At 46.1% G+C, this 27,992-nt stretch overlaps 2 protein-coding genes and 1 long non-coding RNA gene across 3 annotated transcripts; all 3 read left to right on the top strand.

Moving 5' to 3' along the window:
• LOC309372183 (uncharacterized protein) lies at positions 1-27,982 on the top strand. The gene is made up of 16 exons (XM_081915483.1): positions 1-249; positions 2,744-2,819; positions 3,755-3,819; positions 5,248-5,329; positions 5,467-5,567; positions 5,807-5,902; positions 5,994-6,104; positions 6,672-6,764; positions 18,863-18,919; positions 20,278-20,353; positions 22,546-22,610; positions 22,869-22,950; positions 23,050-23,150; positions 24,717-24,812; positions 24,890-25,000; positions 27,700-27,982. The coding sequence occupies exons 1-16, from the start codon at positions 214-216 to the stop codon at positions 27,793-27,795; spliced, it is 1,344 nt and encodes a 447-aa protein (XP_081771609.1). The 5' UTR covers positions 1-213; the 3' UTR covers positions 27,796-27,982.
• Positions 9,912-17,038, top strand: LOC309372128 (glutathione S-transferase Mu 1-like). The gene is made up of 8 exons (XM_081915416.1): positions 9,912-10,067; positions 11,767-11,842; positions 14,340-14,404; positions 15,040-15,121; positions 15,258-15,358; positions 15,643-15,738; positions 15,830-15,940; positions 16,765-17,038. The coding sequence occupies exons 1-8, from the start codon at positions 10,032-10,034 to the stop codon at positions 16,855-16,857; spliced, it is 660 nt and encodes a 219-aa protein (XP_081771542.1). The 5' UTR covers positions 9,912-10,031; the 3' UTR covers positions 16,858-17,038.
• On the top strand, positions 26,992-27,542 carry LOC309372135. The gene is made up of 2 exons (XR_014169415.1): positions 26,992-27,288; positions 27,342-27,542. It is a non-coding gene; the product is annotated as an uncharacterized lncRNA (long non-coding RNA).
• Positions 27,983-27,992: the final 10 nt, after the last annotated feature.

Raw genomic sequence — 27,992 nt, forward strand, 5'->3', positions numbered from 1 at the left:
CAAGGCCGGGAGGCGAGGCAAGCCTCTGGAAACGAGCGCGATTGGGGGCGGAGCCCGCCTCGGTAATACGGAGCTCGCAATGGGAGTCGCCCATCCACATTCCCCCCGGAAACTCGCCGGGCAAGTTTGAAAGCGGTGCTCAGCCTTTCCACGAAAGCGGGGTTCCTGCTTCTGCCTGAGCCGAGCAACAGCAGCCAGCGACGCCGGACGAAGATGGGAGTGACGCTGGGCTACTGGGATATCCGTGGGGTACGTCGGGGTCCTTGGTTGGCGGGGGGCAGGCTGGGGATGTCTTTTGGCCAGCAGAGCTCCGGTCTTGGTACCAAAACTCACGCTCTGCTCCTGATGGGCGGGCGTGTATTCTAGGAGTGCCTCGCAGGCAGACGTGCAACAGGTGCAGCTTTCCGAAGACGCATCTGCAGCGGCGGTAGAAAACTTCGCCCGTTGACTTCTGCCTGGAAGTTAAAAAATCACAGACAGGGAAACGGGCTGCCGGAGTCCGGCGAGAGGCTCAGACTGCAACCCTCTCCCCGCTTACTAAGCCACCCAACTCGGGGAAAGACAAGGATATTCTACTATCAGGGCCGGATTTAGGTCTGATGAGCCCCTAAGCTACTGAAGGTAATGGGGCCCTTTATATGTCCACCTGTCCTTTGCCAACAACAAATTGTCGCTGTTTTTTGTGTTGAATATATGCTATTTGGTAATTTATGGACCTACTAGGTATCTAAAGCCATTTGCACATAACAAATAGGAGCTTACACAACACAAAACACTGTTGCTGTATGTAGGTTTTATTTTATTTTGTTTTTATCGGAAAAAGGATGGACATCCAGTTTTTTTTGGGGGGGGGGGACAAGAGAGTGGGGCCCTAAGCTATCGCTTTTTTAGCTTATAGGTAAATCCGGCACTTAGTTATTGTTATTTATTGTATGTAAGCTGTTTTGGGATTCATTTGGATGAAAAGCATCATAGAAATACAATCAATCAATCAAACGTCCGGCGCTCCAGCATCTATTTAGCACGCTGAAGATCAATCGCCGCCGTCTCCAGACACCTGTGGGGGAGACCCGGTCTGAAAGCCCGGAGAGTCGCTGCCAGCCCGTGTGGGCAGCATCAGGCCCCACGCGGAGATGGCGTGACTCAGCGCCAGACCTCGAGTTCCCTGAAATTCCGGCTTTGGCGCGGGGGCGACGGGATTGCATCGTCAGCGCGTTTCCTGTGGCCGCGATTTCCCCCTTGATTTTCACGGGGAAGCTCGGAGATACGCCCCGACGGGCAAGCCGAGCAGCCAATCCCGGCGCCGAGCCGCTTCCCTCCCCTTCTTACCTCTTCAATCCGGTGCCAAAAAGGGTTGGATAACAGTTGGGTGACGGTGTCATCAGCGAGAGTGAAAAGCAGTGATGGTGGTGCAGGAGGAGTTCCATCTTGCCAAAAATTCAGCCGCCTCCCTCCGGCAGACCCGCGTCTCTGGAGTCCTAAGGAGGCAGGCTGGCCACGTCTTTTTTCCTTTCCTTTCCTTCCTGCGCTCTGTGCAGGTGCAAAAAAGCGCATCCCAGCCCCATCCTGCTTCCTGGCCCCAGATCTTTGTTCAAGGTACCAGCTCGTCCCTGCCCGGAGGGCTCCTGGAAAAGCACTTAACATCCTAGAAAGATAGAATTGTAGAGTTGGAGGGGACCACGATGGGCCATCTAGTCCAACCCCCTGCAAAGCAGGAATCTTTTGCCAAGCGTGGGGCTCGAACCCCAACCTTGATATTAAGAGGCAGTGGCGTAGCGTGGGGGGTGCAGGGGGGGGGCGGCCGCACCGGGCGCAACATCTGGGGGTTAGGGTTAGGGGGTGCAAATCCACGGGTTAGGGGGCACAAATTACTTGCCTTGCCCCGGGTGCTGACAACCCACGCTACGCCACTGTTAAGAGGCTCATGCTCTCCCGACTGAGCTACCCCAGCTACCCCAAGGACCTCCTGGAACAGAGTTCCTTTTCTGTAACAGTGCCTTGAATGTGGAATGCTTTCTGCATGGCAATGACATGACAATATTTTTCACTGCCACATTCAGCTCTCCCTTTTTGCCCAGCGCAGGTGGCGCCAGGGTGGCAGTGGGGGGAAGGCAAGTGCCTCCCATAAGGAGCTCCCCCCCGCCACTTGACCCCCATTTCTCCTGTCATTCAAATATGCTGTATTTTTCTCTTTTTCTGGAGCAGTCGCTGTAATGCCCAGGTATTTGGGGCAATATTTTTGTTGGAGCTGCCTTCGTTCTCTGTTTCTACCTTTCCCTCTTGTTTTGTTGGTTTGTTTGGTATTCTATTCATATGTTGCAGGAACAGATTTATTCACACTTTTATACACTATGCTGGGATCTTCTTGATGAAAGGTGGCTAAGAAATATTTAAAATTAAGGAAAAAAAATGAGAAATGAAAGCTTTTGAGCTTGTGCCTATGCGTGAAAAGGAGTGGGGAGCACCCAAGCCAAGAGGGTAGGCTCCTTCTTGTCACAATAAACCATGGTTTTATGTAATGTCTGATCAGAGCAACTGACATGCAACAGGGTTTTCAGTAATGCGAGGAGGCTATTGAATAGTAATCTTGTTAGCATGTGCTATCTTCATCCATGAAATATCAGCGGACTTGTCAGTATCCTTTGCCTTGGGCCATTGCTAGTCTGGAGCAGATGTAATTGTCTGCTTTTTCCACCACTGGTGATTATTCTGCCACTAAATATTTGTCTCTTCCTTTCTGCAGCTTGCCCATGCAATCCGACTCCTTCTGGAATACACAGGGACTGCATTTGAGGACAAACAATATGCACCTGGAGATGGTAAGGAGCTGTCCCTTTGCAGCCAATAGTGAATCCCATCAGCAGTTAGGATTATTGCCAGTTGCCTTATTTTATTTTATTTTATTTTATTATTTTATTTTATTTGCTTAGTGTCTTTGAATTATCTAAGCTGTGGAAATGGTGGAGAGCAGAGAAAACAACATCCAAGAACACTTGCAAATAGATGGCTATATCTATATTTAGTAACTTGCACCTTTTATTTGACTTTCACAAAAGAGTGAGATTAAATCCTGGTGCAGCTGATGACTCTGATCTTCAGAAGGTAGACAGCAGCTTGCGAATTCTGGAGGCCACTTAGTGTAGTGGGATTCCTGCAAAGATAGCTGGGCTAGGAGGACCTTAATCTGAGCCAGAAAGACCTTTATGTCCTCAAGTAACCATGCACTCTCAAGATCACTTATGGCACGCTTCCTCAACCTTGGCCCTCCAGATGTTTTGAGACTACAATTCCCATCATCCCTGACCAGTGGTCCTGCTAGCTAGGGATGATGGGAGTTGTAGGCCAGAAAACATATGGAGAGCTGAGGTTGAGGAAGCCTGACTTAAGGGTTTCTGAGTATGCCTTCTGGCTTTTATACATGCAAACCTTCCTGGTGAACCTCAAGGATTCAAGGGTTGTATGTGTGTTTAATGCAGACCACATGAAATGTTTTAGTGATGCAACTTGGAATGCAGCAGATGATATCTTGCTGTTGTATGCAGTATGGGTTGTATATTGGACAGTGGCCAATTCAGCCCTGTGTTTTTACAGCTAGAATGACCTTCCCCAACCTGGCACTGGCTGTTTTGGACTATGGCTCCCAGCATGAGATTACTAGGATTCATGCCTGATAACCCCCTTAGGAATGGAGCCAAAAACACAAGAGAATCTGGCTATAAAGGAGAAAACTTACTTTTCATACCTGTATTTACAGCTCCTGAATTTGATGCAAGTCAGTGGCTTAATGCGAAGGAGACGCTGGGCTTGGACTTCCCAAATGTATGTAGCAACTGTGGAAACAACCAGGAACATTTTGTTGTGCATTGATGGGGATGGTAGGGTCATTCTCCTGCTGCTCCCTTTTGAAATGAGTGAGAGCTATCAGGGGTCGCAGCTCAGTGGAAAATGATGACGGCGTGTGAGCAGAATCTAAAGCAGTGGATTGGCTGGAGGTTGAGATCTGCAGTGCATTCCTGGCTTCTTGCTGGAGCAAAGGAAGCCAGAGGCCAGAGGGCCTTTCAAGTGTGGCTGGGGGACAAGCCAGGCCCTGTAAATTCTGCAACCAAATTCTCATGCACAGTTCTCTAGTTTATGAAGGCTATGTTCTGTTCTGAGCAACTTTCCAAGGGCCACATGCCAGTGCTGGGCAGGGCCACAGGCAAAACTGGGTGGAGCAATGCAAATTTTACCGTTATGCCTTAGGCTAGTTTCTGCACATATTCTCTCAACCATCTCTGTGTCCAGGGCAGAGATTAAGCAAAATAAGCATGTGCTTAGGGCATCAAGTAGGGCACCACAGAAATTTCCCATTGCCAGATTTTCAACATTAGTGGTCAAAAATTGCTCAGTTGAGTGTTCGTTTTCTCAGTTGAAGATTATCAAAAATCCCAGCAGAACAACTATGCACGAAGACAGGCTGGATGCCTTATCTCTACCAAGTATAGAAGCAGATGTGTTATGCAAGATTAGTTATGAGGATCTGATCAAAGACTTTGCAATTAGAAAAAGTAGGAGAAAATTTTTCAGATATAAATAAAGTGGAAGTGTAAAAAATAAACATTATTTTCCATCTTACTGTTGGTTTTCTTTTATTTTGAAAAATATTTTATTTTATGGTTTATTATTGTTATATTTTGAATTATACATTGTTATATTTTGAATTATATATACATGGAGGCATCAAAATCTTTTAAGCGCTTAGGGCCTCTAAAGACCTTATTCCAGCCCTGTCTCTAGTCTCCATTCAATGAAACAAGAAGCACACACCTTAAACGCCATACATTCCTCAAAGATTCTGTGCGACTTGGGGGACTTGGGAAAGACTGGAAGCTGCTGAGTGTCAAAAGAAAGAAGGCGCAGTGTTAAAAGAAAAGGCTAGACCAGAAAAGAAAAAGACATCCCTTATGATTTTAATTTTGGTTTTTTGGTTTTAATTTTGGTTTTTTACCAGTGGGATATCCTGTGCAAAATTACCACATCCATCCTTGGACAGCCCTAAGTAATTATACTACACCTAGGATATGAAAACTATCACCCAGCAGTGCGAAATGGCTTCTCTTGAAGCCATTTCAGCTTAGAAAGCCTTTCGGTTGGTGCTCTTTCTCCTAAGTAAATGGGAAGTTGTCCATCAAGGATGAGAAGGTAATGAAGTTTTATGGGTAGCTTCATCTGCACTGGCACCATTAACCTTTCCTATCCTTTCCTTAGCTCCCTTATCTAATCGATGGTGAGACGAAGATCACACAAAGCAACGCCATCATGAGATACATTGCACGCAAGCACAAGATGTGTGAGTCTTTTTGGCACTAATGTTTCTTTGGATGCCAGCTTAAAATCAATTAATTAATTAAGTGACTGATAATATTCTAGCCAAATAGTTGGTTAGTGGGTACTCTCTTACCTTCTGTGTATGTTGCATTTCTACAGGTGGTGAGAGTGAAGAAGAAATGGTCAGAATAGATATGCTTGAAAACCACATTATGGATCTGAGAATGGCCTTTGCCAAAGTTTGCTACAGTCCAGATTTTGTGAGTTTTGTGGTTTGCATCCCCCCTTCCCAAATTGGAACTGATCAGGAATCTAGCAGATGTTGAGAATCATTTGGGGATCAGTAGGAGGGGAACAAAAGTCTGTAAAGTTACAACCAATAAGCAGGCATGAGAGAGAAAGGAAGTCTATAACTGGGGAGTCAGCAGTTCAAGGTTTCACAAGAGTTGAGCTGGAAATCAATCTGTGTACCTAATAATTCAAGAACTTCTGGTTGCAGGAGAAGCTGAAGCCCGAGTATCTGGAGCAGATACCTGGAAAACTGAAGCTGCTCTCCCAGTTTTTGGGGGACAAGAAGTGGTTTGCAGGAAAGAAGGTACATGTGCTATGTATAATTCTATAGAAACAAAGATGTCTCTCTAGTTCTAGGGCTCAATTTACAGTGTATTCCACTTGTAATTTTCTAGATCACCTATGTAGACTTTCTTGCATATGACATATTGGATCAGCACTGGATGTTTGAGCCAAAGTACTTTGATGAGTTCCCAAATCTGAAGGATTTCCTTAGCCGCTTTGAGGTGAGATTTACTGGAATGTATGCACTGATCTGCAGTAGGAATTGTTCTTATATTGATGGCAAAGGAAATGCAATTCCTCGAGTTGCTCTTTGTCTCCCACAGCAACAACCCTGAGTGGTGCAGCAATCATTCCTTCTTCCCAGGCAACTCTGTGAACTCTGTAATACAGCTCTGTGATTGGAAACTCTCACCACACTTAAGGGACTACAGCTCCCAGAATTCTTTGGGGGGAATTCCATGACTCTTTAAAGGGGTTTCATAGTACTGTAAATGTACATTGTGCATGTGGCCTTAGTCTCAGTGCTGCCTTTGTGGAATTTAAGCAGGGAGTAGCATGGAGACAAAACCAGAATTAGTTAGCTGTGTTAGTTGCCAGGGGGTGGGGGCAGCCTGGTCAACCCCTAGGTACACCCCTATAGGCAAGCAAGAGGCATTATCAGAGTTCAAGCACACATTTCAAAACATTTCCGAAGCATTGTGGATCCTAAACAGCTATTTTCAGTTTTTCTCGAGAGTCAGGTTTGGACTCTTGCTATGTGTTGCTGTTTAATGACTATTCCCTTGCAGGCTTTGGAGAAAATTTCTGCCTACATGAAATCTGGCCGTTTCATGAAGGCTCCCATCTTTTGGAGACTCGCCAAGTGGAGCTACGAAAAAGTGTAGAGGAGACTGTGAACCTTAAAGCCTCTGCAGATGGGTGTTAGCATCAGTGATGGCCCCTGAGTGAATCACCATCCCTTCATGCTTTTAAACATGTATGTTATGCTGTGACCCTTAATGCAGACTGTCATTAATAAAACCTATTGGATACTGGAAAGATTGTGCTGGCTTCTTGATTTTTCTGCCCTGCAGCCACAAAAAAATTCTCCATTTGTGTTATGCACTTTTCAATTCCCATGCTTCAAAGTTGGGTTTAAAAAGCTGCCAGCAAACCAAGCTGGTAGCTACTAGTTTATCAAAAGAGCTTATTCCAAGAGCTCACAGGGCACAAAACAACCTGAATGGGGATGGGGGGGAGAGGGGGAGGAAGGGAGGGGGAGGGCGAGAAGAAGAAGAAGAAGAAGAAGAAGAAGAAGAAGAAGAAGAAGAAGAAGAAGAAGAAGAAGAAGAAGAAGGTGGTTGTCCTCTACAACATTGCCCAGTGCACTGTGCCAATAAACACCTGCCAACCAAATACACTGGTAGGAAGCAATGTGGTCGAATGCAGCAGGTTCTGTTTGCCCAAGTGCTAGTATGCCAATCCTTCCACTTAAGGCTTTTCTAAGTGAGCAATCAGTAGTATGTTGGGTTTTTTTAATTAGTAATTTCCTTAATATTTCACCAGTCAAATTTTCAATAAAGATATGCAGAAGAAGACATGGGGCAAAACAGCATTGTTGGAATAGGCAACAGCCTTTAATACAGTACAGTGGTACCTCGGGATGCGAACGGGATCCGTTCCGGAGCCCCGTTCGCATCCTGAATAGAACGTAAGACACGACGGTGCGTCTGTGCGTGCTGCATTTTGCCGCTTCCGCGCATGCGTGTGATGTCATTTTGAGCGTCTGTGCATGCACGAGTGGCGAAATCCAGAAGTAACACCCTCTGTTACTTCTGGGTTGCCATGGAGCGCAACCCGAAAGCACTCAACCTGAAGCACATTCAACCCGAGGTATGACTGTATTGAGGAGAAAAAGCCCCACAGGGGTTAATTCCCTGTGCTACTTTTTAATAATTTTGTGGGTTAAACCACAGAGCCTAGGACTTGCCGATCAGAAGGTCAGCGATTCGAATCCCCGCGACGGGGTGAGCTCTCGTTGCTCGGCCCCTGCTCCTGCCCACCTAGCAGTTCAAAAGCACGTCAAAGTGCAAGTAGATAAATAGGTACCGCTCCAGCAGGAAGGTAAATGGCATTTCTGTGCGCTGCTCTGGTTCGCCAGAAGCGGCTTAGTCATGCTGGCTACATGACCCGGAAGCTGTACGCCGGCTCCCTCGGCAAGATGAGTGCCGCAACCCCAGAGTCGGCCACGCCTGGACCTAATGGTCAGGGGTCCCTTTACCTTTACCTAGTAAGACTGAACTCTGTCCAAAGCCCTCTCTTCTGATTACTGGCTTCAGCCTGTAGCATCTGGCTGCTCTCCAGCAGAACCCTTCTGGGAGCTGTCTGTACCAAGTTGGACTGTAGTCTTGAGCCCACTTACTATTGAGAAAGTCCCCTTTAACTCTGTGGAGTTACTTCTGATGAGATATGTACAGGTTTGAGCAGTTAAGAAACTTCCCAATGTCTCACCCAAGCATCTCATTTGACCATATATATATATATATATATATGCAGGTTTTGGTGTCCTCGGGTGTCTTCCCGTGTAAAAGTTGGGGTGTCTAGGCGACGTTTCGACGAGGTCTCACTCGTCATCTTCAGGCTGGTGCTTTCGGCTTCTTGTTACTGGAACAGAGCAGGATCTCAGTGTTTGAGTTCCTATAAATACTGTTGAGGGGGTGTGGTGTATAGCCTCCAATGTTCTGGGCAGAGAGGAAGTTCCCAGGCTAGTGTGCCTTTTCTTCTTTTGTTCCTTAATTACTTGAGGGATATCTTGAGTGATTTCTTGAGTGATATCCTGAGTACTACTTAGGTGGGTCATTAGGTGTGGATTAGTTGCTAAAGTCTTTGTGTCTTGACCTCTTGAACTTTGTGAAGAGTTTTTCTGAGAAGATGGCTGTACTGCACTTAGTTGTGCTCTGGCTTGGCTTCGTGTATAGGGGCGAGCTGTGGTTTTGTGGCCTGTGTCAGCCAGATCTGTGTAGGGATTGCAGGGGGGTGCAGCATCCGGAGGTGCCACCATGGTTTGGCTACTGGATGGTGTCTGTAATTTATCTGTGGAGAGGGTCTGGGTTTGGGTCTGGTGTGGTTGATTGGTGATGGCGTTCTGTGTGCCTCTGGATCTGGTGTCAGTTTTTGTGGGGAGGGCTAATTTCCAGATGTCTGGCAAGCGGGATGTGTCGTCACGCTTGTTCATGTTGTGAGGGTGTTTCTCTATCTCGATGGCTTCCATGATTATTCTCTTGTGGTGATGTTCCATGTAACAAGAAGCCGAAAGCACCAGCCTGAAGATGACGAGTGAGACCTCGTCGAAACGTCGCCTAGACACCCCAACTTTTACACGGGAAGACACCCGAGGACACCAAAACCTGCATTCCTGTACCCGTGAAAATCTACGAAAGCATATATATATATATATATATATATATGTAAATAAACTTCACCCCGCCTCCCAACATAATGTCATATTGGAACTTTATTAAATAAATAATTACAGGCCACACTTTCATTTTATATATATATATCACGTGGCCAGCGTGACAAGCTGCATCTGGCTAGCTAGCGCAGCACACGGAAACGCCGTTTACCTTCCCGCTAGTAAGCGGTCCCTATTTATCTACTTGCACCCAGGGGGCTTTCGAACTGCTAGGTTGGCAGGCGCTGGGACCGAGCAACAGTATATGACATGGTGGTGAACGACATAAAAATATCACAGTACAATATCATGGGTTTACAAATCAAAACACTCTTCCCAGTCTGAGTTGAGAGCAAATTTTGCAGCACTCTTCAAAATTTGTTCTATTGACTGGGGGGGATGGAGAACCTGCAATGGGAAGAGCTGTTCTCTGGAGCAGGTTTAATATGAGTTTGCGGGCTTATGTGCAATAATAAAGCCACTTTTAGGATTATGCGTATTTGCAGGTTTTATAAACTGTAATAAAAGCCATCCCCCAAACATTGCTTCCATGTCTGCCACCTCATTAAAAATAACACTAAATAAAGGGCTCCGGCCCTTTAAAAGGCTGAGCTCGACGCCGCTGCTGCTCCCTCCCTCCCTCCTCCGAGGTGACTGCTGGCAGTGAGGCTGCGAGAAAGGGAGCTCGACGGGAGAGGAGAGAACAGCGGACAGCATGACGATGATTTTGGGCTACTGGGACATCCGAGGGGTGAGTTCCTTGCGCGGAAAGGGAGGGAGAGCCGAAAAGGCGCCCCGCCCCGTCCCGTCCGCCTGCTGAGTCTGGGGTTCCTGCCTCGTTTTGCAGAGCCTTCCGAGGCGCTCGCTGTTCCCACCGGGGGAGTCGTGCTTGCGGGTGCCCCTTTCGCAAATCGGCGCCGTCCAGGGGCCGCGGGCCCAGAGCCAGCTGATTTTTAAGCCCTGGCTGGAGAAACCTGGGCCATTGTGTGCCCTCGAGGACGAGTGGTTTCTAAGGCGAGAAGGAAGAAGTCCCTCGGGGACCTTTCCTGGAAGGAGCCCGGGTCCCTGATGGTCGCGCTGAGGAAGCGCGCTGCCGTCGAGGCGCTTTGCTGGAGATCCCCAGCAGATCCCTCGGGGCAGCGGCTGGGGAAAGGCAGACGGAGTACGCAGGGATGCTCCAGGTGTCTGATTCTAACTACAGTGGTACCTCAGGTTACATACTCAGGTTACACACTCCGCTAACCTAGAAATAGTGCTTCAGGTTAATAACTTTGCTTCAGGATAAGAACAGAAATCGGGCTCTGGCGGCGCAGCGGCAGCAGGAGGCCACATTAGCTAAAGTGGTGCTTCAGGTTAAGAACAGTTTCAGGTTAAGAACGGACCTCCGGAATGAATTAAGTACTTAACCCGAGGTACCACTGTATATGGGAGATGACGGAGGGGCTCTACCCATTTGTAGAGCACAGAGCCCCCTTCCTTTGTTTGCCTTACACCTCACTCAGTGCCAGATTTACATATAAGCTAAACAAGCTATAGCTCAGGGCCCCACTCTCTTGGGCCCCCCCCCCAAAAAAATTTAAAGGGGACAAAATCTGGGGACATTTCCAAAATATAAGATAAAAAACAAATAAAATAAAGCCTACATGTAGCAACAGTGTTTTATGTTGTGTAGGCTTATATGATGTAGGTAATGGGCTCCGCCTGCTAGCCTGCTCCCTAAAATATCACTGGTTTGCTCATTTCTGTATATAGGATGCCTACATTCTACATGCTACTAATATGAGTTTGATCAAGCTGCGGGAGGCAGTGAAAGACATGAGTGCCTGGAGTGCTCTGGTCCATGGGGTCACAAAGAGTCGGATACGACTAAATGACTAAGCAACAACAACACATTCTGCATGGACTGGTTGCATGGCAACCTGTGCAAATGGCTTTAGATACCTATTAGGTTCATAAATTACCAAATAGCATATATTCAACACAAAAAACAGCAACAATTTGTTGTTGACAAAGGACAGGTGGACATATAAAGGGCCCCATTACCTTCAGGAGCTTAGGGCCTCATCAAACCTAAATCCTGACCTTGCCAGGAGACAAATAACCGGCACAAGGCCACAGTTTTTAAACCTTGGGTGACAAGCTGCAGTTAATCAAAACAAGAAAAGAAAGCTTTTGATCTTGTTCCTATGCTTGAAAAAGTACACCCAGCCCCCAAACCTTGACAGTAGGCTCATTTCTGTCACCAAAAACCACTGACATGAAACAGGGGGTTCAGTAATGCCAGGGTGCTATTGGACAGGAACCTTCAGTTGCAAGCATCTGCTATCTTCATCTGTGAAATTTCAGAAGGATGCCAATATCCTTTGCCTTGGGCCATTGCTAGTCTGGAGCAGATGTAGTTTGCGGCTTTTCTACCAATGGTGATTATTCTTCCACTATTCTTCCTGCAGCTTGCTGGTGCAATCCGACTCCTTCTGGAATACACAGGGACCCCATATGAGGACAAGCAGTATGCGTTTGGAGATGGTAAGGAGCTGACTCCAGAGGAGTTTCTAGCTGCATTATCAAAGTCTAGGGACAAACAAGCAGGAAGCTATAGCTACCTTCTTCCTGCCTTGCATGGGACCTTCCCAGAGCCATTTGGCTGGTCACTGCTGGAAGCAAAATGACATTTGGTTTCCTGTCTTGGTAAGGCAGTTTTGCAGTCCCATTGATTAAACATTAGATGTGTCTAAGCTTTGTAGCTGTTAATTGACATAGATGTTCACTGTTGCTTCTAAGGTATACCGTAAGTATTTTAAACACGGGAATTGCCTGTCTTATAGGCATGGGTGAGCTGTTACTTAAAATGTTCCTTTCCCCTGTTGATTGCTTGATGTCAGAGATATGGCGGGCAAAGGGGGATCTGCAGAGGGGGAGGAAGAGGCAGAGGAAATGAGAAACTTGATTCTATCACACAACAAAAGTGAGATAAGCCTTCTCTGGAAGGCTGCCTGGAAGGTTTCCCAGCAGCACAGAGATGAAGGAGCAGGACGCAGGTGGCAGGAGGCAATTGGATTCAGCTCCAGAGGAGAATTGGCTGCACCTGAATTTCCAAGAAGTAGGAGGCGGAGCAAGCGATTAGAACAAAGCAAGGCCAGCAGGAAGCGGGGGCAGGTCTGGCTTATATCTGGCCTTGGGAAGGATTGCTGGAAGCCTGTTCTTGCTGATAAACCTCAACTAGTAAAACTGCCAGTGTTTTGTGTCTTTGTGTGAGAGAAGGGCTAACCTGACACCTAAATACAGTGGACCCTCCGAATACAAATTAAATTCGTTCCGGGGGTCCGTCTGCAACCCAAAAAGTCCTTAGGCAGAGGCGCCACTTCTGTGCATGCAGCAAAATTTGGAAGTATACACTTCTGGGTTTGCCGGGTTCGTAACCCCAAACTTACGTGCCCAGAGTGGTACTTAACTAGAGGTTCCACTGTATGTGTTTTAGGGGTGGGGAGCTGAATCCAGCCTGTGGGTCAGGTTCAGACATTCTCTCAAAGGCCACTTCCACAATCATCTGATGACCCCATGCTGGCAGGGGAAGACTTTTCCTTTGCCCACACAGGGTAGCCAATCCCAACAGGGCTTGGTGTCAGTGCCAATCAGCTGGTTGGGGCTGACAGAAAGCCTTCCTCACTAAGGAACCACACTTAGGAGCACACTTCAAAGCCAATTGTTTCTTTACAGCCACATACTTACCTGCCCAACACCTAGTGTCACATAGGATGCCAAGTGTAGGGCAAGTGTGATTGGAAGAAATGGCTTCATGGGCCAATTTGGGACCTTTGCTGGGCCTAATCTGGCTTGTGGGGCAGATGTTAACCACCGCAGATGTATGTGGAAGAGCGATGGTAATTGGCTTTTTAAAAAGAAGTCGCCAAAACAAGTTTTTGTTATGGCTGGACATTCTAATGTGCTTCTTGTGTGAAATCTGGAGTTCTTACATCAGATTGCTCAGCTATGATGTTTCTTCTAAAACACACTTTCCACATGAATCAGTAACAAGAGGGGGAATAGTTCTTTAATGCCATTGTGGCTCCCCCCTCCAAAACAGAGGATTGTGAGGAAGAGCTGAAAGTGCCCTCATATCCTGTTCCACCTCCGGCCGCCTTGATACAGAGAACCTCTTTGAACCTTTGCTACTTATCACTGACCTTGCTCATAGTACAGAAACCATGAGCTTATCTCTTGACCAACAATGAATCCCTTCAGCAGTTAGGATTATTGTCAATTGCTTTGGTTTTTTGCTTAGTGTCTTTGAATTATCTAGCTGTGGGAATTGTGGAAAGCAGAGAAAAAATATATCCAAGAACATTTGGAAATAGATGGAGCTTTTTTAAAGAAGTACTTGTGCTTTTTATGTGACTTTCAAGAAAGAGTAGGATTAAATCCTACTTCTGCCTCTGATCCTCAGTGGTGGACCAAAGGTTAGACAACAGCCTGCAAGTTCTGCTGGCCACTTAGTGTAAGCCTCCTGCTTGATCTGGTCAGACCTTCATCTGGCCAAAAAGGTGGTTACGTTCTCATGTAACAATGCACACTGAAGATCACTTAACAATGGCTTAGTGTTTCTGAGTATGCCTTCTGGCTTTCATACATGCCAAATGTCTTGGTGGACCTCAATGATTTTAAGGTTTGTGTGTCTGTTTTATGTAGGCCATGTAAAATGTTTAGTGATGGGAGTTGAAGTGGTACAGACAATCTCTTGTTGTGTCTACTTCTAGATGCAACTGCCTCTTTAAAAGTATGGGTTGTACTTTGGACAGTGGCCAATATGTTTCTGCAGCTAGAATGACCTTCCCCAATCTGGCACTCTGGTTGTGTTGGACTATGGCTCCCAGTATGAGATTGCTAGGATTCGTGCCTGATAACCCCCTTAGGAATGGAGCCAAATACATAAGAGAAGCTGGAAATGAAGGGGAAAATAAGCCTGACTGGTATAGAAGTGAAAACAGACTTACCATGGACTTACTTTTCATACCTGTATTTACAGCTCCTGATTTTGACAAAAGTCAGTGGACTAATGTGAAGGAGACGCTGGGCTTGGACTTCCCAAATGTATGTAGCAACTGTGGAAACAACCAGCAACATGTCATTGTGCATTGATGGAGATGGTGGGGTCATTCTGCTGCTGCTCCCTCTTTGAGATGAGTGAGAGCAATCAGGCCAGAGTCCTGGGCTCTTTCTCATCTGGCTCTGCTGCACTGCTGCTTCAAGTACAGGTCACATCTCAGTGGAAAACGATGGCGGTTTGTGAGCAGAATCTAAAGCAGTGGATTGGCTGGAGGTTGAGATCTGCAGTGCATTCCTGGCTTCTTGCTGGAGCAAAGGAAGCCAGAGGCCAGAGGGCCTTTCAAGTGTGCCTGGGGGGAGAAGCCAGGCCCTGTAAATTCTGCAACTAAACTCTCACGCACAACTCTCAAGTGCAGTGTTTCCCAACTGGTGGTGGCAAATTCTGTGCAAAATTGCCATGTCAATCCTTGAGTAGCCCTAAATAATTATACTAGAGCTGTGATGCAAAAACTAACACCTAACAGTGTGTTTTCTCCTGAAGCCATTTCAGTTTAGACATCCTTTCTGCTGGCATTGTTCATCCTATGTAAATGGGAAGTTGTCCAGCAAGGATGATGGGGCGATGAAATGTTCTGGGTCTTCTGCACTGGCACCATTAACCTTTCCTATCCTTTCCTTAGCTCCCTTACCTAATCGATGGTGAGATGAAGATCACACAAAGCAACGCCATCATAAGATACATTGCACGCAAGCACAAGATATGTGAGTCTTTTTGGCACTAGTGTTTCTTTGGATGCCAGCTTAAAATTAACCAGTTAACTGATTGATAATATTCTTGTCAAATAGTTGGTTAGAGGTGTGCTCTTACCTTCTTTCTGTGTATGTTGTGTTTCTACAGGGGGTGAGAGTGAAGAAGAAATCATCAGGATGGATATGCTTGAAAACCAGCTCATGGATGTCAGAATGACCTTTGCAAGACTTTGCTACAGTCCAGATTTTGTGAGTCTGGTGGTTTGAATCCTCCTTCCAAGTTGGCAATCCAGCCAATGACGAGAATGATTTGGGGATCAATATGGAGTGAGTGGGTCAAAAAATAGCACTTATGTAAGTCTTAACAAATACTTTCTTTCTGCTCTTCGAGGGCTAGCAGAGGAACAAAAGCTCTTTAGAGTCAGAGAGAGAAAGAGAGCCCTATAACTGGGGAGTCAGTAGTTCAAGGTTTCACAAGAGTTGAACTGGAAATGAATCTGTGTATGTAATAATTCAAGAACTTCTGGTTGCAGGAAAAAGTGAAGCCTGAGTACCTGGAGCAGTTAGCCGGGGAACTGAAGCAGCTCTCCCAGTTTTTGGGGGACAGGAAGTGGTTTACAGGAAAGAAGGTACAAGGGCTATGCCTAATTCCATAGAAACAAAGATGTCTCTCTAGTTTTATGGATCCATTTAAAATGTCTTCCTCTTTTGATTTCCTAGATCACCTATGTAGATTTCCTTGCATATGATGTATTGGAACGGCTCTGGATGTTTGAGCCAAAGTACTTTGATGAGTTCCCAAATCTGAAGGATTTCCTTGACCGCTTTGAGGTGAGATTTACTGTGTTGTATGCATGGATCTCCAGTAGGAATTGTTCTTTTATCCATAGCAGAAGAAATGTGATCCACCAACCAACTGAATTTTGGCAGTTTCCCTTAATCTGTTCCTTTCTTTATACATCCTTATTCCCAACCAGTCCACAGGGTAGGACTAAATGTCAGCCTCCTCCTATATATGCCATCACATAGGAGTTGTGCATTCTAACACTAGGGGTGGGTGTGTTTCTGCAGGGTTTTCCTGCAGAAAGGTGCTTCCCCTACCTCACCCCCTTCACACATCTACACACACAAGCTGTGTAGATCCCATACATGCTATGAGAGACTGGCAAAATTGCACAACAACAAAAATCTGCTTCTCCAGATAATGAGAATGTATTTGCTGGGCTGTGTGTGTGACAGAATCCACACAGAAACTCTGTCATGTTTTTCAAGCTATCTGCTGTTGCTGTATACCAGGCGTAGGGATCCTTTTTCAGCCAAGGCCCACATTCTGTTCTGCAAAAGCCTCTGGAGGCCACTGTCAGTGGTGAGGCAAAAGCAGCTGAGCAATTGCTGTAAATTTTATTTTCTTACCATAGGCTCATTTCTACATGTGCTCTGACACTCAACTCTATCCTCCATCTAAGGAAATGAGAGGCATTCTCAGAGTTCAGGGACACATTATAGCCAGGCAAAAACACACAAGAAGAGTGCAAGCATGTCCTGAGTGGAAAGCATTTTGGGTCCTAGACAACTGTTTTCAGGTTTCCTCCAGAGTTGGGTTTAGACTCTTGCTATGTGTGATGCTATTGCTGTTTAATGACTCTCTCTTGCAGGCTTTGGAGAAGATTTCTGCCTACATGAAATCTGGCCGTTACCTGAAGACTCCCATCTTCTTGAAAAATGCCAAGTGGGGCGATAAAAAATAGAAGAGGAGAATGTGGACAGTAAAGCTTCTATAGATGAGTGTTGGCATCAGGGATGGCCTCTGAATGATTCACTATCCCTTCGTGCCTTTAAACATGTATGTTATGTTGTGTTAATGTTGTCATTGTGACTCTTTAATTAATGTTGTCATTGTGATAAAAAAAGAAAAGGATACTGAAACAATTGTCCTGGCTTCTTATTCCAAGAGCTCACAGGGCACAAAACAACCTGACTGTGGGAGAGGGGGGAGGAGGAGGAATTGTCGCCCCTTGCAACATTGCCCACTGCAACTGATGCCCTTGTGCCAATGCCTGTCAGCCAGATACACTGGCAGGACACATGGTGGTATAAAGCCACAGGTTTCATTTGTATGATTGGGAAGTGCTAGTCTGCCTTTCATTCCAATTAAGGCCTTTCTACATGATCCATAAAAGCATGCCTAAGTATCTCAGAATACTTAGAATTAGCCAAATTGACAGGCATAATAAGACAAAAACCAAAAAGTGAAGTAAAAAAAAAAAAGAGTGCCTAAATGAGTACCTCAAAAGTCAAGGCTCGAGGGCAGAAATCTGGCTGAGTCTGGAATAACCTTGTGAAGTGAAAGGATATGAAAGAAGGATTTATATCTAGATGTTAGGATAGAGATGATAAAGAAAACAGGAAAACAGGAAGACAAAATGAGAGATAAAGGAGGTGCTGTGGGATTTTGCTTTGTTGTTGTTGTTTTTTAGTTTTCAAATGTTGATTTTTGTGTGTTGTGTATTGTTATTTTTTGATATCTTTCGTGTTGTTGTTGTTGTGTGGAAAATACTAATAAAATTTATTTTAAAAATAATAATAAAAAAGCCTGCCTAAGTAGGTTGTTTTTTTTAGTTCTTTCCGTAATCTTTCAACAATTAACTTTTCAATAAAGGTGTGTGGTAGAAGAGATGAGACACTGCAGTTTGTGTGTATGTGTGAATTGTTGGAATAGACAGTAGCTTTCAATTAATAATCAAATAATTTATACCCTGCACATCTGGCGGGGTTTCCCCAGCCACTCTGGGCAGCTCCCAACAGAATATTAAAAACACGATAAAAGATCAAACATTAAAAACTTCTCTAAACAGGGCTGCTTTCAGATGTCTTCTAAAAGTCAGATTGTTGCTTATTTCTTTGACATCTGATGAAAGGGCGTTCCACAAGGTGGGCGCCACTACCGAGAAGGCCCTCTTTCTAATACTGTATTGCAGAGAAAAAAGCCGCTTAAGGGGTTAATTGCCTGAGGCACTTTTTCAAACTTGTAAGTTTGTTCAAAGTCCTCTCTCCAAAACCTGACTCTGGCCTGCAGCACCTGGCTGCTCTCCAGCTTCTCTCTCCCAGGAGATGCCTGTATCAACTTGGACTGTAGTCTTTTGCCCAATTAAGTCATAAATAAGTGGGCATTAGGCTGCAGTCGAAGTTGTTACTGGGGATTGAACTCGGTGGGATTTACTTCTTAGCAGACATGGACAGGGCTGAGTGGTTAAGAAATTTCCAAAAGCTTCACGAATGCTTCTCACTTGACCGTGTTTTGTTTTGTTTTTAAACGCCCTTTCCTCGCAACAGAAAGATCACATTGCAACTTTATTATATAAAGTTTCACAAAACTTAGCATGAAAAGTATAAGAAGGTGGTGTAGGGCGTAAAAAACACGACGCCACAATAACATCGGGTTAGAAGAAAGCCAAACACTTTCCCACCCCCGTCCTTTTTCGGTGCTAATTGGGACTGACCCCAATGGGAAAGTGCTGTTCTCCGGGGCAGGTTTAATGTGCAAGCAAGCCAGTTTTAGGATTATGTGTATTTGAAGTTTTCATAAACTCTGTAATAAAAAGCCGTTCCCCAAACGTTGCTTCCACGCCCCGCCCACCTAATTAAAAATAAGATTAATCGGCTCTGGCCCTTTAAAGAGCTGAACTCGACGCGCCTCGGCGGCTGCTTCTCGAGTCCCTCCTCCAAGGTGGCTGCTGGCAGTGAGGCTGAGAGAAAGAGAACTCGACAGGCAACATGACGATGATTTTGGGCTACTGGGACATCCGAGGGGTGAGCTCCTTGTGCAGAAAGCGAGGAAGAGGTCTCCCCCCTCCGCCTGCTCAGTCTGCTCTGCAGAGCCTTCCCAGGCCCTCCTTGCTCCCGCGGGGGGGGGGGGGAGTCGCGCCCATGGGTCGCCCCTGCGTAAGTCGGCGCCGTCCAGGGGCGCCGGACCAGCCGCTGCTTACGCCCTCTCAACCGCGGGGGGCCTTTGGGTGCGCTCTTGGTCCCGTGGCTTCTAAGGCGAGGAGGGAGAAGTTCCCCAGAGGAGCTCGAGCCGCCGTCCCGCCCCCACCAGCCCCCGGGCCTTGGGAAGCTGCGCTGCCGTCGAGGGGCTGCCCTGGAGGCCCCCAGCTGATCTCCCGGGGCAGCGGCCGGGGAAAGGCGGACGGAGCTCGGCGGAGGCCTTTTGTCTGGCTGCTCCACGTGTCTGCTGCCCCCTGCAAAAGGCCGGCAGGTCCCGCGAGACGGTTTGAGCTGCAACCACCCCCCTCACGGGCCTTCGCCTCGCCTCGTTTTTCGCGCGAGCGGAGCTCGACGGGGCGCCCGCGGCGGAGGCTCGTTGGACGAGCGGTTCCCACCTGCCGCGCTCTGCTTCGTCCACGCCTACCTTGCCTGCGTGTTGCGCTGTTAGGACTCTACAGCCCTGTGCACGTGGAAAGTGGGGGGGGGCATAGATAGCGATTAGCCACGAGGGAGGAATTCTGCTGATTAACAGTTGCAGAAAATCACGGGTGGTGGGGGGTGGAGAAGGCCCAGGGGCTCACATCCCCTTGCGGGTTTCCCACAGGCATCTAGGGGTCCACTAGTACAAATTACATTCATATCCCTTCTGACACAGGCTCTCCCTTCTCACTCGGGGTCAAACCAGTGGCATAGCGTGGGGGGTGCAGGTGGTCCGGCCGCACCGGGCGCAACATCTGGGGGTTAGGGTTAGGGGGCACAAATCCATGGGTTAGGGGGCGCAAATCCACGGGTTAGGGGGCGCAAATTACTTGCCTTGCCCCGGGTGCTGACAACCCATGCTACGCCACTGGGTCAAACTCTCAGTTCACCGCCAAATGCCTCACCAGGAGAAGAGTTCCTGGAAGCAGCGGGCTTCAAGTCGCCCTCTAGACTTGCTTTTTATGGTTAGGCCTAAGGCGGATGGTACTTGCTGGGGGTGCCCACAGCTGTGTCCCCTTCAGCTGCATTCCCCATTCCTATTTCCAGGTGTAACAGGTTTGTTGAGTTTTCCAGGGGGGCCAGGGGATGAGGAAAGCCCCCCCACTTCCTGCACAGCTCTTTCTTCGCCCTCTGCCCTCTCGTCCTCCATCTTAGATGCTGACTTCTGCTGCGATACCTTTTTATTCTTCTTTCCTTTTTTCCAGCTTGCCCACAGCATCCGCTTGCTACTGGCGTACACAGACACCCCCTTTGAAGATAAGTTTTACAGCTGTGGAGAAGGTGCGTATTGCTAAGCTTAGAACATACCAAGCTCCTCTTAATCAGAGTACTAAACACTTTTTAAAAGTTGCTGCTTTATTAATAGTTTCCTGGTGGGGCAGAGGCAGTTTGCCTTTGGGCATTCTGAACAAGAGTTGGTAGGGAAAGTGCTTTGCTTGTGCTTATGTCAGCCAGTTATTTGAAATGCCCAAAGTTGCATTTTTGCAACTACGTTAAACTTAAGTACTACAATCTGAAGGTATGTCAAGTTGCTGGAAGGCTCTGTGTGTGTGTGTTGATGAAGGGCTTGTAACACTCGTTCAACTGTTGAATGGAAAGATAATATTTAATATATCAGTTTGCTTATTGTTACGTAATTGTTACATAATGTTTATATATGTCGCATTACACACCACCATATATTTCTAAATGGCTACCAGATGTTGTTTGGAGGAATATTCCTAGAACTGTGTGTGTGGTGACTCTGTTCAAGAGTAAAAAAGGGGCAGAATTACTCTAACTAAATCTTGGCTCTCCCACACCCAAGTGTGGATATGTAAGTTTGGTTTCTGTGGTCTGTACATGCCCTAATAAGCAACAGAAAACTAAATGATTCAAATTCCCACTTATTGCCACAACATTTGAATCACCTTGGTGTGTAGAATGGAGGCGCATACCATGAATGCAAAGGTGTATTAGAGGCTGCTGTTACCAAACTGTCACAATGAGCTTTTCAGGGTGATTGTGAAAGTAGGTTTTATCTTGAGTGCTATATTGCTAGCTCACTCTGGTGTCTTTAGCTTAATCCCTTGCATTTGTGTGTGTTTGCACATGAGAAAGTGACAGAGAGCATAGGGAGAGCATAGGGACAGTACCTCTTAAGTGGCTTTTTCTCTGCAAGCTTCTCTTAATTTAAGGATGGATGAAAATTCCAACAGTAGCTTTGCACAGTATGGGAGTATGCAACCACAAGGACATATTTAGAAATGATTTCGGTACCCCAAATCTTTTGGGTACATGCCCTCTTTGTGTTTGTTTCAGAATTAAAATGCGCTCATGCACTAGAGTGCAGTCTATGCACCACTCAGTTGGTCCACATTTCCTGCTTGTCTTAGTGGATGGGGGATATTTTGGTTTTGCACAGCTGGTGGGAAGTGGACAATGGAAAAAAAGGCAATGGCCCTTTCCAGAGTCACTTCTTGAATCTGCTTGATTTCCTACAAAGAAGCTGAGGATGTGGCCAGATGCCACTGCCTCCAAGTTTAGAGTTTGCCCTCTGTTGTAACACAGTTAACAGTTAACAGCTGGTTCAAAATGTGCCAGCCGGGTAATTGACTGACTTGAGTTCTATTTAGAACTCATATAACCCCTTTTTAAGCCAGCAGCAGCAGTCAGTTTGTTTCCAGGTCCAGTTCAAAGTGCTCAAATTAGTGTTTAAAACCTGGAATGACTTAGGCCACATTCCTTGTGTTAATTGGGAATGTTCAAGGAGGAGGAGGGAGATGTTTTCCTAACTGTAAAATACTAGACATTTGAGTGCTGGGAGATGGAGATCTTATAGCAGAAGCACCATTTTGAGGCAGATGTCTGCATTTGAAAACGTGTAACAGCAAGAACTGATTGTGCTTATAAACCCTGGTTGTCCAGAAAAGCCTTGAGCACAATGGAGGCTTTGTCTTATAATCCACATAGCTCAGAACTGGCTGTTTTCCTTTTAACTGCATCTTCATTTTGCAAAGCGATTTCTTGAAATCTTCAGAATGTCCCCATGGTTTCTTAGGATCTAGAAAGGAAATATAAAACCAAGCCAGAGAACTGCTCCATGTAACTTTCAGAGAGACTCCTCTGAATGGATCCTAGCAAGATGGACAAGTAAAGTGTGGGAAAGCAATTCAGAATGCTTGCCTGAACTTGTGCCCTTGACTTGAACAGGGCTTGCTATAACTCAGCAAGGCCCAGATCTATCAGCCTCTGTAGAAAAATATCCCTCAGAATGCTCTCACCAAGCTAAGTCAGAATTAAATCTTGCTGAATTGTCATTGGACTTTGTCCTAAGCACCTTCCTTGGGATTGCAACCTTAGCCACAAATTCATGGTGTGGGTGCACATGCGTGCATGGCATTTCTTAAACGTTGATTCCCTTGCCTGTGTGAAGGAGAGTGACTGAGCAAATTTTATGTGCAGGAAGTGAAAATGCTCTCTCTCTCTTCCAGCCCCTGACTATGACAAGAGCCAATGGTTCAATGAGAAGGAGAAGCTGGGCCTGGACTTCCCTAATGTAGGTCACTGTCTTTTTCTATCATATGACAGGTGGGAAGAGGAATGTGCCTGGGTTATCCAGAAGTTCTGGAGATTTGGTGGAGGAATGTGCCTTTCTTCCTTGTGGTTCTCCTCTGTGGGGCCTTGGGTTGGGAAGCAATGGTTGAGGAATGAGTGTGAGTAGAGTGAGTAGAGTGAATGGGGGCGAGTAATGGTGGAAGCACAAAGTTTCAAGCTGATTTGTCTTTAAGCTGATCATTCTTTACTTACTTTCCAGCTTCCTTACCTAATTGATGGCAAGACCAAGCTAACGCAGAGTAATGCCATTCTCCGGTACATTGCGCGCAAACATAAGCTCTGTGAGTAGGATTGGGTTCTTTGGGGGATCTTGGCTGGCTGATTGGGATTGGCTTCTTTCTGTCTGTCTGGGATTTCTCATTGTCATGTGTTGTCTCCAGGTGGAGAAACAGAGGAGGAGATTGTCAGAGTGGATATGCTGGAGAATCAGGTGATGGATTTCCGCATGAGCCTTGTGATGGTCGTGTACAACCCTGATTTTGTGAGTTCACCTGCCTCTGTTGTTCACAGCTGCTGTTCTATTGTGGGGCTGGTGGGATGTTATAGGACGGGGTTGTGCCTGCAGATGCCCTAATGCTTGCAAAAGCTCTCACTGGTGCTGCCGCAGACTCTGAGCTTCCTTTCTTTTCTTTTTTTAAAAAGTAAGTATCTAGCCCTCCTAGACAGGGCAAAATGTGCAGGTACTTTCTAAGCAATTCCTGTGAAATTATTGATTAAATTTATATACCACTATTCATCTGAAGATCTTAGGGAGATGCACAAGATAAAAATGCAGGATAAAAGCACAGAATGGTTAAAACAAAAACAAAACAATAACTCCCCTCCCACAAACACAATTAAAAGGCTGTAGAATCTTAGCCAAAGGCCTGGTTGAAGAGGAACATTTTCACCTGCTGCCTAAAAATATATAATGAAGGTGCCAGGCAAGCCTTCCTGGGGAGAGCATTCCACAAACGGGAAGCCACTGCAGAAAAGGCCCATTCTTGCAATGTTACCCTCTGGATCTCTCAAGGAGGCACAAGAAGAAGGACCTCAGATGATGACCAGGTTCTGGGTTGGTTTATATGGGGAGAGGCAGTCCTTCAGGTATTGTGGTCCTGAGAATGAGTGTGGTGTGATGACCTTGTATATTTTTCTGGTGCTGGGTAGTGCTCCTTGTTATTAGACAGCCTCAGTGTATCTCCCTGTGTAAAATTAATATTGTGTGATCCCACAATTGGGACTGGCAGGAGATAGCTCATTTCCATTGAAAGCTTAAGCTTGTTGCGGGTTGCTGTCTCTAATTTTGTGTTATGCCATGCCCCCATTGCAGCCATTTTGTGACTGGTGTCCCCAGCACTCTCTCAAAATTCAAAATGTGCCCACTGTTCCAAAAAGGTGATTGGCCCCTGTTATAGGCTGTCTGCAAAAGGAGAGTGAGTCACACTGTATAGACTGAGCAATGTTTCTTTCACCAAATGCATGAAAGTGACAGGAATATGTGACTTTTCCAAGATCTCGAACTGTTTTTGGACTACAGCTCCCATGTTGCCTAGCTAATAGGACCCCAGTGGTCAGGGATGATGGCAATTGTAGTCTCCAACAGCTGGAGACCCAAGTTTGGGAAACACTGGTCTAGAACATATTTCTAGAAACCTTGCTAGAGATGGGATGTGTGTGCAGGTGTGTGCATTTGTGTGGGATTCACACTTCACAAGCATTTTCTGCAGGAAACACCAAGGTACACAAAGCAACGGTGTTTGCTGCGTAAATGTGAATCTGCTCACAGAACAGCGTGTTTAAATTTCTCCTGTTGGTGTTATGGCGATTGATAGTTTGGCTTGAGGAAAGAGAAAAAAATCTCCATAAGGCAGCCCTTCTAGGTCATGCCTAATAACTTTTTGTTTTCCCGACATATTACTCCTTGAAGGCAAGATTCCATCTTGCCTTGCTCTCTGATAATTTTTGCACTGACAGCATCAAATTCATAGGTTGTTGGCTGGAGGGGTGTTATGCTGAACTTTAGCTGAGAACATGGATCCAATCTTCTCCCTTGCTTGTTTTGCAGGAGAAACTAAAACCTGGGTACTTGGAGCAACTGCCAGGAAAGCTGAAACTGTTCTCAAAGTTCCTAGGGGACAGAAAGTGGTTTGCTGGGGACAAGGTATGTGCATGTCCACCTAGAGGCATCTGAAGGCAGGCTTGCTCCCTTTGGTGTCTCACTTTTGAGTCTCTTTCCAGATCACCTTTGTTGACTTCCTCATGTATGATGTCCTCGACCAAAACCGCATGTTTGAACCCAAGTGCCTTGATCAGTTCAAGAACCTTCAGGATTTTGTCTCCCGTTTTGAGGTTAGTGCTGTCTTCCCAAAACGTGCTTGCTTGCAGGTCTTTGCCTGCATCTTGTGACTTGGCTCATTAGCTTCTGGCAAGAAGCCACAAACTGATTGACTACAAAGTTCCAAACTGGCTAGAGCAACTGTCCAAGTTGGCACAAACAGGAATTTGCAAGAAACATTTGTCTGTTTCCTTTTTTGCACATAAAGGCCAGGGTTCTGAAACGTGCTTTGCTTCAGAGGGAGATGGTGGCAATTTCCCATTCACCCATCATTTCATATGTTCCTAGATGTGACTGGTAGCAAGGCAGTGGGTGTTAGCAATTAATTGACTCTGCAGAAGGGTCTTGACTGACATCTTTGTGGGCTATGAGAGAGAAGGAGGTTTTGTTTGTGTTCTTGCCCATCCCGTGTGCTGTTGCAGATACAGTGGGAGCTCCTTCCTTCATGAAGTGATGGATTGCTCCAGAAGCCTCCTGGAGTGTCTTATTTTCTACCAGATGGCTTAGCTCAGAGATTCAGATGCTTCCTGGTCAAATTGTTTGTGAGTGGAGTTCCTCAGCACTGGCACAGCAACACAGCTGGGTCATGTTGAGCTCAGTAGGTGAACACTTTGGCTGCTGTTGTTTTACACATGTAGCTTTTGAAATGCACAGGGGGTCATTTCTCAGTGTTTTTGTACACTGCGGTTTGCGGTTGTACACACCTTTGCACCATAGCATTGTGTCAAGGGGCAGCTGCTATTGGTGTTGTCTGTACACATGGTTGGACCTGTCTTCAAACTACTGTGCAATGTATTTCTCTATTCTCCTCCCCTCAACTAGAAGAGACAAATATATTCTGCTTCCTATTTTGCCAATCTCCTTTAGAGATGAGATAAACACGTTGAAGGAGAATGACATGCACCTACAGTATCACTAGGCCAGCCCCAGCAGGAGATGACCTGAGACACATGTACACATGTACACAAGTAGAATGTGCTTGAGAAGTGCATTCTCGGCACAAAGCTGGTTATAACCATCCCAGCAGAATGTGCATTAGATTGTCAAACAATGTAGGACAGGGACAACATGGGAATTATATTGTATGTAAATATTATTATTAATTACAGTGGTACCTCGGGTTACATACACATCAGGTTACACACTCCCCTAAGCCAGAAATGTGATTCAGGCTAAGAACTTTGCTTCAGGATAAGAACAGAAATCAGGCTCCGGCGGCGCGGTGGCAGCAGGAGGCCCCATTAACTAAAGTGGTGCTTCAGGTTAAGAACATTTTCAGGTTAAGTACAGACCTCCGGAACGAATTAAGTACTTAACCCGAGGTACCACTGTATTAATTATACCCTGCCTATCTGGCTGGGTTTTCCCAGCCCCTCTGGGTGGCTCACAGCACATATCAGAATATACTAAAACATTAAAAACTTTCCTAAACAAGGCTACCTTCTGATGCCTTTGAAAAGTCAGATAGCTGTTTATTTCCTTGACATCTGAAGGGAGGGTGTTCTACTGGGAGAGTGCCACTACCGAAACGGCCCTATACCTGGTTCCCAGTAACTCTGCTGCTCATAGGGAGGTAACCGCCAGAAGGCCATCAGAGCTGGATCTCTGTGTCCAGGATGAATGATGATACGAGGCTGTTTGGGGCTTTAAAGGTCAGCACCAACACTTTGAATTGTGCTTGGAAACGTACTGGGAGCCAATGTAGATCCACATGGTGGGTGCCACTACCAAGAAGGCCCTCTGCCTGGTTTTCTGTAACTTGGCTTCTCACAGTGAAGGAACCCCAGAAGGCCCTTGGTGCTGAACCTCAGTGTCCAGAATGATGGGGGTGGAGATGCTCCTTCAGGTATACTGGAACGAGGCCATTTAGGACTCTAAAGGTCAGCACCAACACTTTGAATTGTGCTCGGAAACGTACTGGGAGCCAATGTAGATCTTTCAAGACCGGTGTTATGTGGTCTCGGCGGCCGCTCCCAGTCACCAGTCTAGCTGCCGCATTTGGATCAGTTGTAGTTTCCAGATCACCTTCAAAGGTAGCCCCACATAGAGTGTGTTGCAGTAGTCCAAGCGAGAGATAACCAGAGCATGCACCACTATGGCGAGACAGTCCATGGGCAGATAGGATCTCAGCCGGTGTACCAAATGGAGCTAGTAGACAGCTGCCCTGGACAGCTATACCGTAAGTCCAAAATGACAGTGTCCCCCAAAGATGCCTACATTCAGCATTAAATGCACATTAAACACACATTACCACACAGGGTGTACACACTTAAAATATGTTGTTAAAGACCATGCTGCCATTGTCATGTAATTTTTGCATATGGTGGCTGAATGTGAGTACAACTGGGAACTAAGGTAAGCCAACCAACCATGAAGAATTGTGTGGTAGCCAATGCTATTCCTACCCAGACTAGACCCACTGAAGTTAGTGCGCATGACTGACTTGGGCTTATTAAATTCAGTGGGTCGTCTCTGAGTTAGAACTAGCATGGGATACAACCTGTGGCCTTCATTTATCATCTACCATTATAGAAAAGTTGAACAAACGAACATTTTTTTTATTTAATGCAGACTTGCTATTTAGGCATGAGCAAAACCAGTTCCAGTTGAGAGCAGTGTCAGTTTTCCTAAGGCTTCTTCAACTTTTGCCTTACCGAGGTGGATTCTTTCACCCACATCCTTTCCTAAAAACATTCTTTTTCTGCACCTCCAGGCCCTAGAGAAGATTGCTGCCTACATGAAATCCAGCCGCTTTATGAAGACTCCTATTAATAACAAGATGGCTAAATGGTGTAACAAGAAAGAGTAGATGAAGAATAAAAATTTCTTTGCTGCTGCTAGACAAGAAGGCTTCTTTTTGCCTTGAGTAGAGCTGATTGGATTGACTAAAGGCTGCCCCCCCGAATGTAGTACTCTTTCTATAGAATAGTTGGAAACTATTCTGTATTTTTAAAGCTGTAGTAGCCAATAAAGAATGATATTGTTGTTCTGTTGAATGTGCCATCA

Source organism: Podarcis melisellensis, assembly GCF_964234715.1.
Source record: "Podarcis melisellensis genome assembly, chromosome: 6".
Classification (NCBI taxonomy): domain Eukaryota; kingdom Metazoa; phylum Chordata; class Lepidosauria; order Squamata; family Lacertidae; genus Podarcis; species Podarcis melisellensis.